Raw genomic sequence first — 19,291 nt, 5'->3', positions numbered from 1 at the left:
ACCACCACTCAACAGACATGAGGATATAAGTTCCATGATAGTGAAACTGACCTTTTTAGCTCCCTGTGGAAACTGTACTAAGGACCAAATCCTAGTTCCTGACCATAGCTCAAGTATTTGGGCGCTCTGCAGAGAATTGTAAGGAGAGCAGAAGGGAGAACAAAATCTCAGACTCAAGTTGAGACCTCCTCCTGCATATTTTTATTTGAATGAGTTAAGGGCATGTGTGACTTGGTTAGTTAACATGCATCCATGATTCTAACAGTCCCATTCCTTCCCCAGCCATTACTGACTTCAAAAGTCCCTATGGAGCATAGTTTTGCTATGTGGGGGTACAGAACTGCTGCCATCCTAACTCAGAGGGTTCACTGCTGATCTGGATTTGCCTGTGTTATGGGAGGTCAGGGATACTAGAGGGGTAAGTTTTTTGAGAGGAGGTGATGAGGGTTGGATTCAGAGTCTGAATCAGTGAAAATCAGAGGCATTGCTCTGAAGGTTAACTGTGGCCATCTGTCTTTATTTGATTTTGCTATGGTATTTGGAGGGCCACGATTAACATAGAAATGGCCTAAAGTTTAAAAAAAATGTTTTAAGCCAATGAATGTACAACACCCACCTCTAGGTTTTCCTGCCAATTTCTGTGTTTAGATGTATTTTTCTGAGCAAAATAAACTGGTGAGGCCAGGGAAGAATTTTTCTCTAACTTCTTTCAGTTATAATACATTTTAGTATTACAAGAAACAATAGCAAAGAAAAAAAATCAACAAAAGTGTGTTTAGGGCTGTCAGCAATTTAAAAAAAAAATCCCAATAGTGAGGTTAAAACAAACAGAACATAAAGTGCCGTGCTCACTTATTTGTAATAAAAAAATTTTGTTACTGTGAAAAGAAGAAATAGTATTTTTAGTTCATTTCATACAAGTACGGTAGTGCAATTTCTTTGTTGTAAAAATGCTACTTACAAATGTAAATTTTTGAGCATATCTGTGCTCACACAAAACAGTGTAAACTCGACAGCCTGTATGTCAAATGCATGAATTGGAATACAAATTAAAGGCTGTGTTGGGAATTTAGCCCAAAAGATCACCTCTGCATAAATTAGGTTGAAGGCTACGACTTAGTCATAGGTATTTTTAATAAGTCATAGACAAGTCACTGGCAGGATAACTTCTAATTTTGCCCACTCTTACACCAAAATAATTTTGTCTTGTGCACCAGTATGTAGGTGATGTACGATGCACAGGGCAGTCAGCACAAGGAGCCCCACGGTCCCCGCCTACAAGCTGGACCTACTGTGCTGGCCACTACCTTGCCGGTCCAATTACAGAGCTGCCTCAGCTCCTAGCTTGGGGGGGGGGGCCCAAGAGCCACCTTTCTCCTCCTGCTGGCTGCAGCAGCTTCATGTTGGGGTCTGCAGGTAGAGGTGTTTCCCCCAGGGCTGTGGCAGCTTTAGGGCATGGGGAGAGGGATTTCTCCCCACTACAGCTCTGATTTCTCTGGATGGGGCTCACTGGGAGGCTGCGGGGCTGTGCAGATGAGCAGGAACTTAAGTCACGGGAAGTAAGCAATAATTCATGGCCTGTGGCCTGTCCATGACTTGTACTACAAATACCCCTGACTAAATCTGAGCGGGATTGGGGAGGGAGCAGGGGGGCTGTAGGCCAATGGTTGCCCAGAGGGTTGCCCACATGGGATTGCTGGTTGGGCAGCCCACAAGCACTTTATAAGGCTTCCCGAGTGGTTAGCTGCAGAGCCAACCCTGGGGACCTGTAGCTTTGGGGTCAGCTGTGCTGGCTCCTGCAGAAGCCTCTTTCTTCCCCCCCCCCCTTGCTACCTCTATCTGATAAGAGGCAGCAAGGAGTGGGAGTGGGAGGGGGGATAACTAGTTAACTATCTGATAAAAATTTGCTTATTGGATAGTCAACTAGTCCTTCACATCCCTATACAAAACTCCTATACTTATATAAGACTAGAAGAGGAGGGAGAAGAGAAGAGAAGGAAAGATAGTGCAAGAACCTTGACGAGCTTCTCTTCTCTGCATTGGCTCTATTTGTATAGAGTAATTAATAGACAATACATTAATGATTTGTAAATAAATTTGTGAGTTAATATTAAAGAGGCAGTAGAATTCTTGCCATCTTTGAGGTCCAGGAAAGATGATTAAGATAAAATATTTTCATGTTATAAGATTATTAGGAACTGGAATATGGAGCAGTCTGGAAAAGGGTTATGCTGAATAACATCCTTCAGTATCATCATGGGCAAAAGATATTTTAAATTATACAGAATTTTAGTTTCTTGACTGATAGGACTAAGTGTGAAGTATGTATTATTGATATCCACTTACATTGTGTATAGTATGCTGCAAAAATTTATATTTTTGTAACACTGATTTTTTTTTCTCCTGAGTTTTTTGCATCTGCATTTTATTAAATATTTATATACTTTCTTTAAACATTAAAAAGGAGACATGGGAAATTAACTTAAGAGACTAGTGACCATGTGCTTCAGGCAGCTAATGCAAATGGAGTAATTGCATTCCAGATGGAAAATACTTTATCTGATGTTTTGCTATATATCGTAATGAACAGAGCTTTGGAGAATGTTGCAACGTTTTTAATGGAAAACGTCATCTTTCTTAGGACAACGCTAATGAAACTATAGTTATAGCCACTAGTAATGAAGTGCTGTATCGGTTTGTGAGAAAACAGAATCAAAGCATAAAGCGAAATACAACATTAAGGTCTTAAAATAGCTGTTTTGAAGAAAGTAAGAAATTTTGTTTGTTCAAAATGTGCCCTCGTGCAAGTGAACATAGAGAAAAGGAACACAAGGGCAGAGCTTTCTTTTCCTATGTAGATCGTGAACATGACTTTGTTCCCACCATCAACTGGACAGCCACCCCTTTTCTCCGGGCCCAGAGGGTGCTCAAACCCCCACGCATAACCTCATCTGAAATTCCTAACCCTCCCTCCCCCAACCCTGGCTCTTCCTGTCCCTCTTTACTATTTCTTCCTGCCCTCTCCCCTAAGTGGGCTCCATCCCTGCTCATTATCCTCCCCCACTAAGAGCCTCCTTCATGCTGTCAAACAGCTAATTGTGGGAGGAGGTGGAGCTGATCATCGGGGTTGTCCGCAGACAGGAAAAGCTGGAGAGCAGGAGGGGAAGCTGGGCTGCCAGTAGGTATTTTTTTTCACTATTTTTTTCCATGAGCACTCCAGGGAGTCAGCACCTATGACAGCTCCTGGGGTCTTTAAATACTTTGTATCTCTAAAAGAGAATTCTGCCTCCCTGAGAGAGAATTCCTTTTGATTCCTCTCCGGCATGACAAAGAGAGGCTGAGCTACAGTTATGTGCAAACCCATAATTTTTATTTCTATTGCATCTTCATTAGAACACATACTTATGAGGCAATACTAACTTACTTTTTTGAGGATACAAGTTAAGTTGATAAAGTGATCAATAGCATTGATATAATATAGTTACATTTTTGTAAGATGTTTGACTTGGTACCACAGAACGTTTTGATTAAGAAACTAGAACTATACTAAAATCAACATGGCACACATGAAGTGTGTTACAATTGGGTACCTGGTGTAATTGGATAATGGGCAGTCATCAAGCTGGTATGTTTCTAGTGTGATCCTCATGGATAAAAACATTCTTTGCATAATGTTGTTTTTCTTAATGATGTTGAAGAGAACAAGCATTACTGGTAAAATTTGATTACAAAAGATGCACTGATGCAGTTTGTTCCATAACCTGTGTGGAAGCAAACAGTGCATGTTTTAATATAACCAAATGTATGTTTCTTCTAGGAACAAAGAAGGTAAGCAATACCTACAGAATGGGAAGCAGTAAGAGGGGCTATTCTCAGTGGTGACAGATGACAGAACGAGGAACAATGGTCTAGGTTGGATATTAGGAAAAACTATTTCACTAGGTGGGTGGTGAAGCACTGGAATGGGTTATCTAGGGAGGTGGTGGAATCTCCATTCCTAGAGGTTTTTAAGTCCAGGCTTGACAAAGCCCTGACTGGGATGATTTAGTTGGGATTGGTCCTTTGTTAAGCAAGGGGTTGGACTCAATGACCTCCTGAGGTCTCTTTCAATTCTATGATTCTAATTCTGAATGACTTGGGGGTCAGGGTGGCAAATCAGCTATGAATTTCTAGTGTGATGATGGCAAAAAAACCCCAAACCCACTAATGTAATTAATGTTACCCCAAAAATATTCTCACCGGAGACCACCCAGAGTTACACTAGTATGGGTTTATTTCCACTAGGTAAAACTAAACTAAACTAAAACACAAAGGTAACATAAATGCATTAACAGAAAATGAATTGTTTATCAGCAACAAAAGTCTGGCAAGATGCAATGGCTGGAAGTTGAAGTTAGACAAATATAGACAAAAAATAGGGTATCACTTTTTAACAATGAGGATAGTTGATCATCGGACTAACTTACTTAGGTTGTCATAAATTCTCCATCACTCGCAATTTTTAAAGCAATGTTAGACATTTTGTTTCTGAAATATATGCTCTAGCTATTGTCCTTGAAGCAGTAATTAATTCAAGAAAGTACTATGTATGTAAAAATCTGCATTGGGGCACAGTATTATTATGAGTATTAATAGGAAGAAATTAATAAATGAAACCAGCATTAACTGGGTAACCAAGTTATTGAGGGGGCGGGGGGGAAATCCCAACTCTACATATAATATGATGGGGACTAATTTAGCTGCAACTACTTAAGAGAGAACTTGGAGTCATTATAGATAGTTCTCTGAAAACATTCACTCACTGTACAGGTGATAGAAATGTAGCCATGTTAGTCTGGTGCAGCTGAAACAAAAACAGGACTATGTAGCACTTTAAAGACTAACAAGATGGTTTATTAGGGGATGGGGGTGGGGAGGAAGAGGTAAATGTCTGTGAGCTAATCTCATTAGCTCACAGACATTTACCTCCCCCTCCCCCTTCTGTTCTGAAATTTGATTTGTCCTTTTCATGTGTGTTCATTTTTTTAATTGTATCCTTTGGTATATATGGTTGCAACAATTTTCTTCCACTACAGGCAGTCCCCGGGTTACGTACAAGATAGGGACTGTAGGTTTGTTCTTAAGTTGAATCTGTATGTAAGTCGGAACTGGCGTCCAGATTCAGCCGCTGCTGAAACTGATCAGTTTCAACAGCGGCTGAATCTGGACGCCAGTTCTGACTTACATACAGATTCAACTTAAGAACCCCAGGCATCCCCAAGTCAGCTGCTGCTGAAACTGATCAGCGGCTGATTCCAGGAAGCCCGGGGCAGGGGCTTCCTGTAGTCAGCCACTGGTCAGTTTCAGCAGCGGCTGACTTGGGGACGCCTGGGGCAGAGCAGCTGGGGTGCTGCTGGGTTGGTCCAGTAGCGCTGCCGCTCCTCGGCGCTACTGGACCAACCCAGCAGCACCCAAGCTGCTCTGCCCCAGGCATCCTGATTCAGCCGCTGCTGAATCTGACCAGCAGTGGCTGAATCAGGACTCCTGGGGCAGAACAGCTGGGGTGCTGCCCGGTTGGTCCAGTAGCGCCCAGAGCGGTGCTACGGGACCAACTGGCAGCGCCCCAGCTGCTGTACCACAGGTGTCCGGAGCAAAGCCACGGAGCACGGGGGGCAGCGGGACAGCCCAGACGCGCCGTGGCTGTCCTGCTGCCCTCGGGCTCCGTGGCTTTGCTCTGCTTTGCTCCCCATCCCCCTGATCTGCAGACCAGGGGGATGGGGGGAGGGAGCAAAGCAGAGCCAAGCCGCGGAGGACGCGGCCAGCTGACAGCTGTCAGCTGACCGCGCGCTCCGCGGCTTGGCTCTGCTTTGCCCCGCTTTCCCCTCCCTCCCCCCGTCCTCCTGGTCTGCAGACCGGGGGGGTGGAGGCAAAGCTGAGCTAAGCCGCGGAGCGCGCTGCCAGCTGACAGCCCAGACGCGTCTGGGCTGTCAGCTGATCATGCGCTCCGCGGCTTGGCTCTGCTTTGCCCTCCCCCCTCCCCCTGGTCTGCAGACCAGGGGGACGGGGGGGGGAGCAGGGCAAAGCAGAGCCAAGCCTCAGAGCACGTGGGCAGCGGACAGCCCTGTCCGCTGCCCACGTGTTCTGCCGCTTTGCTTCCTCTCCCTGGTCTGCTGGAGACCAGGGAGAGGAACGGCCCCTTTCGTAACTGCGGATCCGACATAAGTCGGATCCGCGTAACTCGGGGACTGCCTGTATTTGATCTGAGGAAGTGGGTCTGGCCCACGAAAGCTCATCACCTAATAAACCATCTTGTTAGTCTTTAAAGTGCTACATAGTCCTGTTTTTTGTTTCACTGTACAGGGGCATTCAAAAAAGCAAATCGAATGTTAGGAATCATTTAAAAAGGGATAGAGAATAAGACAGAAAATATCTTATTGCCTCTGTATAAAACCATGGTACTCCCACGTATTGAATACTGCATACAGATGTGGTTGCCTCCTCTCAAAAAAGATATATTGGAATTGGAAAAGGTTCAGAAAAGGGCAACACAAATGATTAGGGGTTTGGAATGGGTCCCATATGAAGAGAGATTAAAAAGACATGGACTTTTCATCTTAGAAACGAGGAGACTAAGGGGGGATATAATAATGGTCTATAAAATCACGACTGGTATGGAAAAAGTGAATAAGGAAAAGTTATTTACTTATTCCCACAATATAAGAACTAGAGGTCACCAAATTAAATTAATAGGCAGCAGGTTTAAAACAAACAAAAGGAAGTTTATCACGCAGCACACAGTCAGCCTGTGAAACTCCTTGCCAGAGGATGTTGTGAAGATTTCAATAGGGTTCAAAAAAGAGCTAGATTCATGGAGGTTAGGTCCATCAATAGCTATTAGCCAAGATGGGTAGGAATGGTGTTTCTAGCCTCTGTTTGTCTGAAAATGGATGCTAGGAGAGGGATCACATGATGATTACCTGTTGTGTTCCCACCCTCTGGGGCATCCTGGATCAGCCACTGTTGGCAGACCAGATACTGGGCTAGCTGGACCTTTGGTCTGACCAAGTTTGGCCGTTCTTATGTTCTTATGCCTAATTTTCTTACTTGAGAGAAGTTAAGAAGTTTTGCATATGGGTGCACAAATTTCTTTGATATAGTATAGGTATCCTACCTGTTGTAGTTGCTAACTCATTACTTTGGATTCATATTTTGGTGCCTGAGTAAGAGAATTGAGTGCCCAGGCTTAAAAAAATCAAACCACAGTCTGAAGGAAAAAGTCAGATTGGGTTGAACATAAGGTGTTTTTGTTTGTTGTTTTGCCTTTTCTGAGTGTATAAATGTTTAATGGAGAGCTGGAAACTGCCCCCATTTTAAGTGGCCTTTCAATTCAAAGAGCTGCTAGTATTTTATGTCCATGCTGGAATTAGACTATAAAATGTCAACACCTGTTGAAGTTAGTGGAAAGACTTTAATTGATGTTGGAGGGCTTTGATTCGAGCCTTACATATTTTATATAAAGTGCAACACGAACCTATCAAAACTACATTTCTTGTAAGTCCATAAAAATAAGGCACCTAACAATTTGTGTTTAAAAAGTGTTGTGTTCTCTTACTCTTTACAAGTTAATACTTCGGATGTTGTATTCCATGAATCAGTCTGTGCTTATGCTAATTTTTTCCACAGGGGCCAGGAGAGTGGTGGAATAGTGACAAGTGATGGAGACTCAGCCCAAACATTCAAAGTGCACAAGGTAAACATTTAAGAGCTTTTACTATTTTTCTGCCATTTTAAAGAAATGAAACAAAAATCAGTCTTCAAAAATAGATAGAAATAAGGAGTATTCAAAGGAAAAGTCAGGGGAAAAATATCAAATTTCCAACTGAGGTACACAAGGAAAGTCTCTGTTTCAGGAAATAATCAAGAGATCAAAAATAACAAGATTTTTTCACAATGAGAGTACCAGATTCTATCCTTTAACTTACTGGTGTATAGACCAGCATTAAGCTTATTTTAAAAAAATCAAAAACAAAACCGGTTATCCTTCAAGGCTGCTTCAACCTTTCAAAGAAACAAGGTGGGTGAAGCAATATCTTGTCTTTCACCAACAGAAGTTGGTCCAATCAGGGCTGGCTCAAGCTATTTTGGGGCCCCTGGCGGGTGGTGCCGCCCTGGGTGCATAGGGCATGCGTGGGCATGCCCCCAGGGTGCGTGGGCCCGCCCCCAGGCACACGACGCATATGCGAGACTGCCCACGGGGTGCGTGGGCGGGCGCACGGCACATGCACTGCCTGCCATCGCCGCTGGCGCACAGCCCAGGGCCGCCTGGCCAGGCCACGCCTGGCTGTGCAGAGCCCCGCAGCCGTGGGGGGAAGAGCACTGCGGGGGTTAATGCGGCTCCCGCCCCAGGCAACCACTGCAGCCCGCCAGGAGCCGGGTGCACGGTGCCTGATGGCAGCTCTGAGGGGTGCCGTGCACCCCTTACAGCTGCCATCAGACGCCCCCCATCGGTTGGCGCCCTGGGCAGCTGCCCGTCTCGCCCTCCCTTTAGTCCGGCTCTGGGTCCAATAACAGATATTATCTCATGTACCTTGTTTCTCTAAAATCCTGAGACCAACACAGCTCCAATCATGCTGCAATTAACTTTTCACTGCAGCAAAAAGCAATCTGTTCTGGAGCAGTCAGCACCAGAGCCCCTTTCTGCTAATGCATTAGCTCTGGTGAATGAAATGGCTTGGTCCTGGCAGTCGTAGGTAGTGATGTGTGAAACCATCAGGGCTCTGGTAAAATGGGGGGAAAAATAGTAAGATAAAAAAGAATACAAGCTTTGAAACTAGCTACACCTTAATGCCTAGATGCAGACCTATCTGTGACTGACTCTGGCTTCAGAAAGTATCATGGAGGATGCATCAAAGAGTGAAAGGGTGCACACTAAAATTAATAGATCCAGAGACTGAAGAGAAATCTGAAGAATCTTCTCTCTGTTACCAACCTGATAGAAATCCAGAGTATGTGAACAGGCCTAAAATAGCCAAAGCCTTCACTGGTCTTAAGTCATAGTAGGGATGTTAGCATATAGTTGAGCAAACTGATAAGCCTACACACACCCAGAGGCAGCCGGGGAGGGGCAGGAGCCAGTGCCCATGAGAAGCTGACTTTAAGCAGGCTCCTCAGGAGCGTTGTATCCTCCTGCCTCCCTTTCTCCTGCACTGCTGCCTCTGATAGAGTTATAGCAGTGAGGCGGGTGAGCGGGGAGGTGGGAGCAAATATGCATGGGGAGCCAACTTTCAAGCCAGCTCCCCACATGTATCAACTCCCGCAGACCCACATGCCCCTCTTGCTGTCTATTACAGAGGCCTATTGTTTTAAAAAGAATGTGCATGGCACAGACCAGTGAATAAGGTTTTGCCCTTGAAGTTGTACTAGTTTAAAACTGATTTAATTAAAACTGGCGCAAATTCCTGTGTGACCATAACCAATGTAAACTAATAAAATTATGTTTAGCTTGCATTGTGAATTTACTGGCCTGACCCACGCACTGTTTTAAATGAAGAGCCTATAAAGGGTTCTGCTCAGATGTAATTAAATTGACCTAAAGTTATATCATGAAATCTGTCCTACACTTAAATTAGGTTGACCTAGCTATTTTGTTCAGAGCTGTGAAAAATTTTGTGCTCTGAGCACCTATAATTAGGTCAGCCAAATCCCCAGTGTAAACATAGCCATATTGTTGGAGAGGTGGATTAGCTCCATTGACTGAAAAACTTCTTTCAGTGATATGGGAAACGTCTGCGCTATCATAGCTGGACTGCTTATAGCAGCAATAGTTGTAGACATGGCCTTAGGTATACTAATGCAGCTTGGTGTATAGTCCGGAACTTGCTCTTTTTGCCATGTCTTGTATTTATCTGTTGCATAGTAGCGTTTTATGTTTTTCATTGAAATTCGGTTGGTGCTAACATCTCTCTTCTTTCCTTTAGCTTTCAGATTCAAACAGTATTTTGTACATTTCCTTGTCTCACATCTAGTTATTTATTTTGTGCTTATCAATGTAACTTCTGAGCCTCCAAGACATTCAAAACTCTTTAATGAATAAAGTTGCACAACTCCAATGAAGTAAATATCATGTTTGTTGTAGAGATTTAAACACATGAAGAAATTTTCTGAAGGTCACAAAAAAAGTCTTTGCCAGAGTTCAGAATAGAAATTGGAGCTCTTAATTCCCAGTCTTGTCCTGTGGTTTAATTACTTAGGCCAGGACTACACCCTGGAAGGTCAAATTAAGGCACGCAAAATATGTAGCTGGAGTTGGCTTACTTTAAGACAAGCTTGACACCGTCTTCACAGAGGGAGGCTGATGGAAGCAAATGCTCCTGTCTGTTTCCCTTACTCCTTGTGACTGTGAGAGGTACCAGCACCAACCAGAGCTGCTGCCCTCGGCATTCAATTTAGCAGGTCTTAACTAGACCCCCTAAATTGAATGCCAGAAGATCGATGTCCCATGCAGCAAGTGGAGACATAGCCTTAGACCACACATGCTTTTAAAATGTCTCCCTTACAATGCTTGTTGCCAGGAGCAGCACTGCCTTGACTATTGAATACACTAGGATCTTCTGGGGCTCCTGAACCTGGTGTAAAAAACAGATTCATTATGGTGCTGATATATATTATCTGATTTCTCTTCAAGAAAAGCACAAATATCTGGTGTTGAAATATTTTTGTTTTACAGTATCCTCTCTAAAATTAAAGAATGAATGTAGTTGAGCTTTTACAACTTAAACTAACAATAAAGAGCAAAGCTACTTGAACTTCTTGCATTAAATTTGGATATAAACTCAGCATCCCCAAACTTTCTTTTACTAGTGATTTTTCAGTGGATATTTTCTTTTTGAGTGATATTTCTTATTGCCTTTTCAATGGATAAATCTTTTTGATGGATATTTTCTTATTGTCTGAAAACAAAATATGCTCCAAATAAGTTCTCCCCAGTCCCCAATGTTGTGTGTTAACCTGATATAAACAGGTGACTCCATGGCCTCTTCATATATTGTTCCCATTTCTTGAAACTTGCCTATCTTGTCTTTCTAGAGGTAAGTTTTCCTTTATTACCCTTTCTTTGTGGGATTTTTTCCTTTTGCTTGTAAAGTGCTGGCATAAAGATGGTATTGCTGGAAACAATAACAAATATATTTTTTTTTCTGCAAGGGTATGGGTCTTATTAATCATGTATTCAGTGAAGACAATCTGAAGAAGCTGTATGTTTCAAACCTCGGAATTGGTCACACCAGGTACTCCACTTCAGGAATCTCTGAATTAGAGAACTGCCAACCTTTTGTTGTAGAAACTCTTCATGGAAAGATTGCTGTGGCACACAATGGTGAATTAATAAATGCCAAACAACTCAGAAGAAAGGTAGGAATCAGTCCTGGGTTTTCCAGTATCCTATATTAATGAGTAGGAGGCAAAAATTAGTCACACCTCTTATGTAATACATAATCCTTTATGTTGCTGAAAACATAAGACAATGGTGAAGAAGTCCATACTCTGAAGTATTAGATTGGGCAGCACACTGACAAACAAAGTTTTTAATTTTCAAATCCTTTAGGGAATAATAATCTCCTTTTCTTTTTTGTTCTGTTTGTTGATCCCATAGGCCAGTTAATTCATATACAGCTATAAATAGCTCAGTTTGAATCTGTCCATTGAATGGTAGTCATTAGAGAAAGCAAAGAGTGATTAGAAAAATTAATCCAATATATTGATATGTCCTCATCTAACGTATCTATTTTTGTCATCCGTTTGAGAAAGTTATAATGGACATTGAAAATGGTAGTGGAAACTATATAGTGTTAGTAAAAAATTAGATATTGTAGACTTTTAAAAAAGAGGGGGGGGGAGAACATTGCAGAGCAGAATAAAAAACTTCACAGATGCTTTGAACCCTGTTCAAAGGAAAAGGGAACATACAACAACATCAAAGAACTGTAAATGTAACTTTCTAAAGGTAGTGGTACTTTAGTCATAATGTTGTCAATTGGTGGATGTTACTACCAGCACAAGAATGTATCAAGATAAATACTGTGATTGGTTTTTAAATGATGGGTTAACTTTATGATCAAGCATTGCTGTAAATGTGGTGATGGACTAAAATGGCATCCAGCCTTTTATTCTTTAGGACAGGTGTCTCCAACCTTTTTAAGCACGAGATCACTTTTTGAATTTAAGTGCAATCCAAGCTCTACCTCCAACCCAAACACCCTTACCCCACCTCCTGCTCATTCCAGTTTCCCCTCCCTCCTCCACCCTCCCTACCTTTCACCAGGCAGGGGCAGAGGGTTGGGTTGCAGGCTCTGGTCTTGGATTAAGGGATCTGGAGTGTGAGAGGGGCTCTGAGCTGAGCCTGGGGCAGGCAGTTGGGGTGCCGGAGGGGGTTCTAGCTACAGGCTCTGGGAGGGCGTTTGGATACAGGGGTGCTTGGGGCTGGGATTTGGGTTGCAGGAGGGGGTTCATGACTGGGGTAGGGTTTTGGGATGTGGGCTCCAGCTGGGCACTGCTTACCTCAAGTAGCTCCTGATGGGTGGTGCAGTGGGGATAAGGCAGACCCACTCCCTGAAGCAGTCAGTAAACTCCATCTTGAGTCCTGTTGTGCCTCCTCTCTGCTCTGTGGAGATGAGATACAGGGTGGGAGAGGGGGCACCTTGGGATGAGCACCCCTCACCCTTCCCTGCCCTACACAGAAAGCCAGAGGCTCCTAAGGGGACAGCTCCAAGGCAAAGGGCAGGAGACGCACTGCAGTTAAGGGGAGCGGGGGGCGGGCAGCTGAAGAGCCAGCACTTGATGGCCTCTTGGCCAAATCAGTCAAGATCACCTGTCAGAGGCTTCACGATCTACCAGTTGGTGACCACTGCTTTAGGCTGTGAGATGACCTACAAAGGTTAGCGTAAAACACTGAATATGCATGAACAGCAGGCTAGATGTTTTGCAGGTGTGGTCTCTTCCTTAGATGCACTTCGTGTTGAGCTCACAAGACTAGAAAGATTACAGACTGGATTTAGTCTATCACATCTTGGGCTGTTTATTTCCTCTTACACTCTCTCATCAGTCACTTCTCCATTCACTGTTTATCTCTATTTCCTCTCTCCACTTGTTCTCCGCCCTGCTTGAGTTCACTGTGTAAGCAACAGAGAAAGTGACAAAATCTCCAGATCCCAATTAGCATTGTGGACATTAGGGTGTGTGAACTTTGGTTTATGCTTAGCAAAGCAATGAAAAGAAGGATGAGGGATGCAGTTCAATGTGTTGTTTTATATGAGCTGATTTATATGAGTTCTGGGCCCCCCACTACAAAAAGGATGTGGACGCATTGGAGAGGGTCCAGCGGAGGGCAACCAAAATGATTAGGGGGCCGGAGCATATGACTTATGAGGAGAGGCTGAGGGACTTGGGTCTGTTTAGTCTGCAGAAGAGAAGAGTGAGGGGGGATTTGATAGCAGCCTTCAACTTCCTGAAGGGAGGTTCCAAAGAGGATGGAGAGAGGCTGTTCTCAGTAGCGACAGATGGCAGAACAAGGAGCAATGGTCTCAAGTTGCGGTGGGAGAGGTCCAGGTTGGATATTAGGAAAAACTATTTCACTAGGAGGGTGGTGAAGCACTGGAATGGGTTACCTAGGGAAGTAGTGGAGTCTCCATCCCTAGAGGTGTTTAAGTCTCGGCTTGACAAAGCCCTGGCTGGGTTGATTTAGTTGGAATTGGTCCTGCCTAGAGCAGGGGGCTGGACTTGATGACCTTCTGAGGTCTCTTCCAGTTCTATGATTTTGTGCACAAGTTCCTTGGGCAAAATATATAGCACATGGTTTGGGCTCTTAATGACACATCTATGTTAAAGTTTCAGGGCATGTAACTAAACATGGTGCAGTGGTTTCATAGACTGATAACACTGTATTTTAACTTATTTTTTTTTAAAAGCTGATGAGACATGGTGTGGGACTGTCTACCAGTTCTGACAGCGAATTGATCACCCAGCTGCTGGCATTCACACCTCCACTAGAGAATGATGATACCCCAGACTGGGTGGCAAGGTAAGGGGTGGGCCCTGGAATTAGAAACAAGTATTGAATGTGAAATACAGCAGTAGTAAGTAACAGAACATAGCCTATTGTATTTACTTCATCTCATTTCAGAATAAAAAATTTAATGAATGAAACTCCTACATCATATTCACTACTAATGATGCATAAAGACATAATCTATGCCGTACGTGATCCCTATGGGAATCGTCCACTCTGCATTGGTCGTCTCGTTTCAGTAGGCAATATGACTGGAAAAGGTAAATACTATGTAAAGGCTAGATAACCAGTCATCAGTGTGTTTACATGTACAGAGCAATATAAATAATACATTTGCCTTTAAGGAGGGAATCATCTCTACATTCATATATTTGAAATTATTTTTCTTAAAAATATTGCTGGGTCTGAATATCGGGAACAGTAATATCCCAATATTGGTTGAGTTGTAAAATACATTTCAATGATAGGATGAAATTTTAAGGAAATTGGAAGCATCCCTTATCTCTTAAGAGTAAACCCTTCTTCTCTCCTGGCAGCAGCAGGGAGAGGCAGCCCAGCTGCAGCAGAGATAATTGGTGAGAGATTTTTCCCTTCTGACTGAGGAGAAAAGTGGGGGTAGCCAGATACAGGACCTATTTTTTCTTCTTTGTCTTCTGTTGTAGGGTTGCTTATAAGCACTGAATACTGGCACTTATTTGCTTTATTGATGGAAAAAGCTTTTTTTAGGGATTCTTCTGGGAGGATCTGGGAAATCCATTTGCCCATATATTATGGGAAGGAGTTAACATAAAAATTCAAATATGTGGATTTGAACAAAGGCTCTTCATGTTTTTGCAAGCCAAAATTTTCTGAGTTGTGATAAGATCTGGTCTTTCATGGAAGGTAATCCCCAAGGAGAATTATACACACCTTCCCATCTCAGTGCCCTGAGAGAGAACAGTAATTTTCAGGGAGAAGCCATGTAGACTTACTGTGCCAAAAATGTAGGAACGTGACACTTTTAACTGCAGGAAGAATGTATAAATCCTTTATTTGTCCAAATAAATTGATACGGCATGGGGGATTGTGTGTGAGCTTTTTCTAAGAATCATCTGTTAGAAAATGTTCATAACATCCAAATATATTAGCGTGTTTATCCTGTTACATCACTGATCTGCCCATTTGTTTCCTTTCATTTGCCTATCTTTGAGAATCTTCACTTTAGGCCCAGTCAATGTCCACTAAAGTCCCAGAGAACCCTTTTGTTGATTTCAGTAGCACTGGAGTAGCTATTTAATATACAGAGAATAAGGAATTTCTTAGTAAAACAAAAGCATGGATATACATAATTTTGGGGCCCAAAAATCTATTGAGATGGGAATTGGAGGGGATGGAAAGAGTAATACATCTGAATTGTTCTTGTGAACAGTGACCGTGTGAAACTGTTGCTTCTAATCTCTCAAGGACAAGATAATATAATGTTCCCGTAAGAATAGTTTTCAAGAAATGTTACAGCAGTTTTTGATTACAAACTTTCTATTCAGAAATCATGACTATTTGACTTGCATGAGTATGTGATTACAAAAGTAAATGGCTGCAGAAATGTAAAGAATTTAGTGATGATAGTTCCAAGGACTGTGAAGATAATGTTACTTTAATTGAAAACTTCATTGCAGGGAAGAAAAACAGTGAAACAGAAGGATGGGTGGTCTCCTCTGAATCCTGTAGCTTTTTATCTATTGGTGCACAGTAAGTTCCTTTGTATACAAGATGACTTGTAAATACCTCAAACAATGAATAGAGATTTCACTAGCCAATGATAACATTCACATGTAATCTTTTGTGCTGTATCTGTCAGTTTATGGATTTAAAGAAATATGGTAATAGTGTATTCTGAAGTCATCTGCAGAAATTCTATGGCTGTAGCTTCACTGTAGTTTAATTGTTTTTCAGTTAGCTTTGAACAGAGTGACAATGTAAAATAATCCAGCTGTGGAATTGTTGTATTAATACCATCTGGTGAGTTGTATTGATTGTATCCTGTATTTCCTGACAGTTAGCCACCTCAGTTAGAATCTCTTCCACACTCAAGTTGAGTTTTTATGTGCAGGCAGGATTCAAGTTGAGGCGTTACTGAAATTAATAAAGACAAGCCCTATAGATAGTTTTTTTTAAAAAAACAGGATAAATGTTCTCTGTTCACTGTAGTTCGTTTTTTCACTGAAAATTAAATGTCTTTGAAATCCACAAATTCCCATTCATACCTGTAATGAGGAATGTGCACATACTTTGCTAAACAGGCATTTAACAAATCTGTGTGTAAAATTGTGTCTGCTTAATGTGGAACAATCAAGGTGAAAATTGCAGGAAATGCACAATCACAAAATTAAAATAAATTCAGAGCAAAAATTGGAAACCAGTAACTTTTGACTACACTTTCAGTAATCTATTACATTGTTGCATGGTAGCTTCTTTCTGTGTTCTCCTCTGTGATGACTTCTGTCATATCTATGTATCAATAACTGTTGGCACCAGCTTTGTTTTACTTTGGACCCACCTTCTGAGATGGAGATACTTCTATGAAGAATCATCAGTGGAGGCCTCTTGCACTATATATAAATACCAAGTTTTATCAATGTTATCAGCTAGTCCACTAATTTCAGTATCTGGCTAAGGAATATGCATCCCTTTCTAAATTGCATCTCCAGCATTCATCAGTCACTCAATCTGCATCTGCTGGAGTGTGTGATGTGCAATGAATATTTTTCAGTACTGAACATATGCATATCTTGATTCATGGTCAGTAAATGTGAAAAATATAAGTATTGTGAAAATGAACTGCTTCCTTTTGCTATTTACGTTCTAGTGACTGGATGGAATGATTTGGATAACTCAACTCCATTTACTCCTGGGGGAATTCTGTGCCTAAAAATTCTGCACACATTTTAAAATTCTGCATATTTTATTTGTCAAAATAACACCATATAATCATGCCAGTTTCAATTATTTTGATAAGGCATTTCAAAATATCTGTCAGCAAATATGTTTAATAATACAGACCACAAAAGATTCAGGTAACAGCTCCACTGGCAGGGTGGTATAATGAATGCAGCTGCTTGTGGGCTGTTCTGGTACTACAGCAGCCTCTGGTGGGTGAAAGGTGGAACTGCATCTTTTCCGAGCTGGACACGAATCCTATGCATGAGTTTGCAGTAGCACAGAATTCCCCCAAGAATGTCAATTTGAAGGTGTACACTTAAACAACAGTAGTAAGTCTACTAATAGAAACTAACATCTCCCATTTCAATTTTTTTTCTAATGATTGTGCTAATTATGAAAGTATATAATCTAAGTATGTGGACAACAGATTTATATTCCAATAATCCTACCCTTACTAATTTTGTAGCTGCCGTCGACCAATATATAGTTTCTTCTTCTATTTTGATATTGACAAGACCTTAGTTACTAACTTTTGTGACAGTTCTTATGACTACATTCTTCATTCCACATCATCTTGATTTTATGGCATGATTTGTATTATTCAGCTTTCATAGAAAAGCAACTAAACAATTGAAGACTATATTAAGAGTCCATTTGTCCATCTCATGATGACCAGGACTTGACTCTACCATAAATTTGTAAATAATGTATGTTAATCTCAGTTTAGTGTCTTCTAGACTGTTTCATGTGATGGGAGGATGTCCTTAACCTTTAGTGCTAAGACTGGAAATTCACCTTTTTTTCAGGTACTAATATAAGCTCCCAGTGTTACTGCACTAGTCTTACATTAGCGCTGACAAAGTCCAATTCTGGGAGCCAAAGGGTCAAGTTTAAAATAATCATCTAATAATGTGTGACTTCTGAATAACCGAAAGCCACGTCCTGTTAAACTCACGTTGTATCATGCAAGCAAGGTCCTAACAAACTTCAGAAAGACTTTATTTACAAAAAGTGAAACCTCTTTACAAAGCTGCTGCACCCCTCTGTAACTCTCACTCAGCCCTGGCTAATCTTCTCCCCCCTCCTTCCTATTTCCTGTGCTTCCAGGCTCCCAACAGCCAGTGCTCCCAGTTCTAATAATTACAAGCAGCATCTAAAACACCACGTTCAGACAGTATTCTAAAATTAACATGCAGAAGTATGGAAATTTCTAAAAACTGCAAATATTACTTCCAGGTATTATCGCGAAGTCCTCCCTGGAGAGATTGTGAAGATATCCAGATATGATGTCCAAACACTGGAAATCGTACCAAGACCTGAAGGAGATCCACCTGCCTTCTGTATCTTTGAATATGTCTACTTTGCAAGGCCCGACAGTATTTTTGAAGGTATGAAGATAAATTTATAGTGAACACAAGGGATGCAGGCATATTGATATGGGGGACTGTATCCTGGAAAGCAGTGACTCTCTGAACAATTGAGGGGCCACAGTGCACAAGAAGCTTAACATGGAGCTCACACGACAATGCTATGTCAAAAGGGCGCTAATGCGATACTTGGGTCTATGAACAGGATTAGTGAGTAGGAGGAAGGAAGAGGTTTTTCTCTGTATACGTCATTGATGCACTCAATACTAGAATACTGCATCCAGTTCTGGGGACCACATTTTGAAAAGGATATTGAAGAATTGGAGAGGGTGTAAAGAAAAGCCACAAAAATGGTTCAGTGGCTGGAAATAAAGGTCTAACAGTGAGAGACTAAAGGGGCTAAATCTGTTTAACTTTTCAAATGAAGATTGGGAAGGGACCTTCCTGGGGAGAAATTGGGAACTAAAGGTCATAGTAATCTAGCAGAAAAAGACATAACAATGGCTGGAAAGGTAAATCCCAACAAATTAAATTTAGGGATAAGGTACAGTTTGTTTGTTTTTTAAAAATTGAGAGTTATTAAGCAATGGAATCAAGTACTAATGGAAGTGGTAGATTTGTACTTTGCTTGATGTCCTTGAATCAGCACTGGATGTCTTTTTGGAAGATATGTTGTAGTCAACACAAGTTATTGAGTTTAGTACTGGGTAGGGACATAAACGACTAGTCGAGTTACTACTCAACTAGTTGCTTCCTCTCTCCCTCCTCCTCAGCTACCTCTTAAAAGCAGGTTCCATACACACCTCGGGCACCATCTGCACAGGGGGTGGGGCAGTGGAGGCAGAGGCATAGTGGAGGACCAGGCACAAGCTGGGACATCTGAGTCCCGGCTCGCACCTAGTCCCAGATGCTGCGCCTCTGCCTTTTAAATGTAGTAAGAGCCACCTGGCTCTTATTACATTTA

The 19,291-nt window shown here is 42.0% G+C and overlaps 1 protein-coding gene across 2 annotated transcripts in view; it reads left to right on the top strand.

The window, feature by feature from the left end:
- Positions 1-19,291, top strand: part of PPAT (phosphoribosyl pyrophosphate amidotransferase) — an 81,125-nt gene that overhangs the window by 46,749 nt on the left and 15,085 nt on the right. For both annotated transcript variants that reach the window (XM_089777876.1, XM_075930381.2), the window contains exons 2-7: positions 7,663-7,729; positions 11,182-11,388; positions 13,941-14,053; positions 14,156-14,301; positions 15,697-15,769; positions 18,197-18,348. In XM_089777876.1, coding sequence (XP_089634002.1) covers positions 7,663-7,729; positions 11,182-11,388; positions 13,941-14,053; positions 14,156-14,301; positions 15,697-15,769; positions 18,197-18,348 — 758 coding nt within the window. The remainder of the gene's footprint in view (positions 1-7,662; positions 7,730-11,181; positions 11,389-13,940; positions 14,054-14,155; positions 14,302-15,696; positions 15,770-18,196; positions 18,349-19,291) is intronic.

Source organism: Pelodiscus sinensis, chromosome 4, assembly GCF_052426305.1.
Source record: "Pelodiscus sinensis isolate ZL-2025 chromosome 4, ASM5242630v1, whole genome shotgun sequence".
In the NCBI taxonomy this organism is placed as follows: Eukaryota; Metazoa; Chordata; order Testudines; family Trionychidae; genus Pelodiscus; species Pelodiscus sinensis.
Note: the sequence above shows the minus strand (reverse complement) of the source record. Positions and strands in the feature narration are given on the sequence as shown.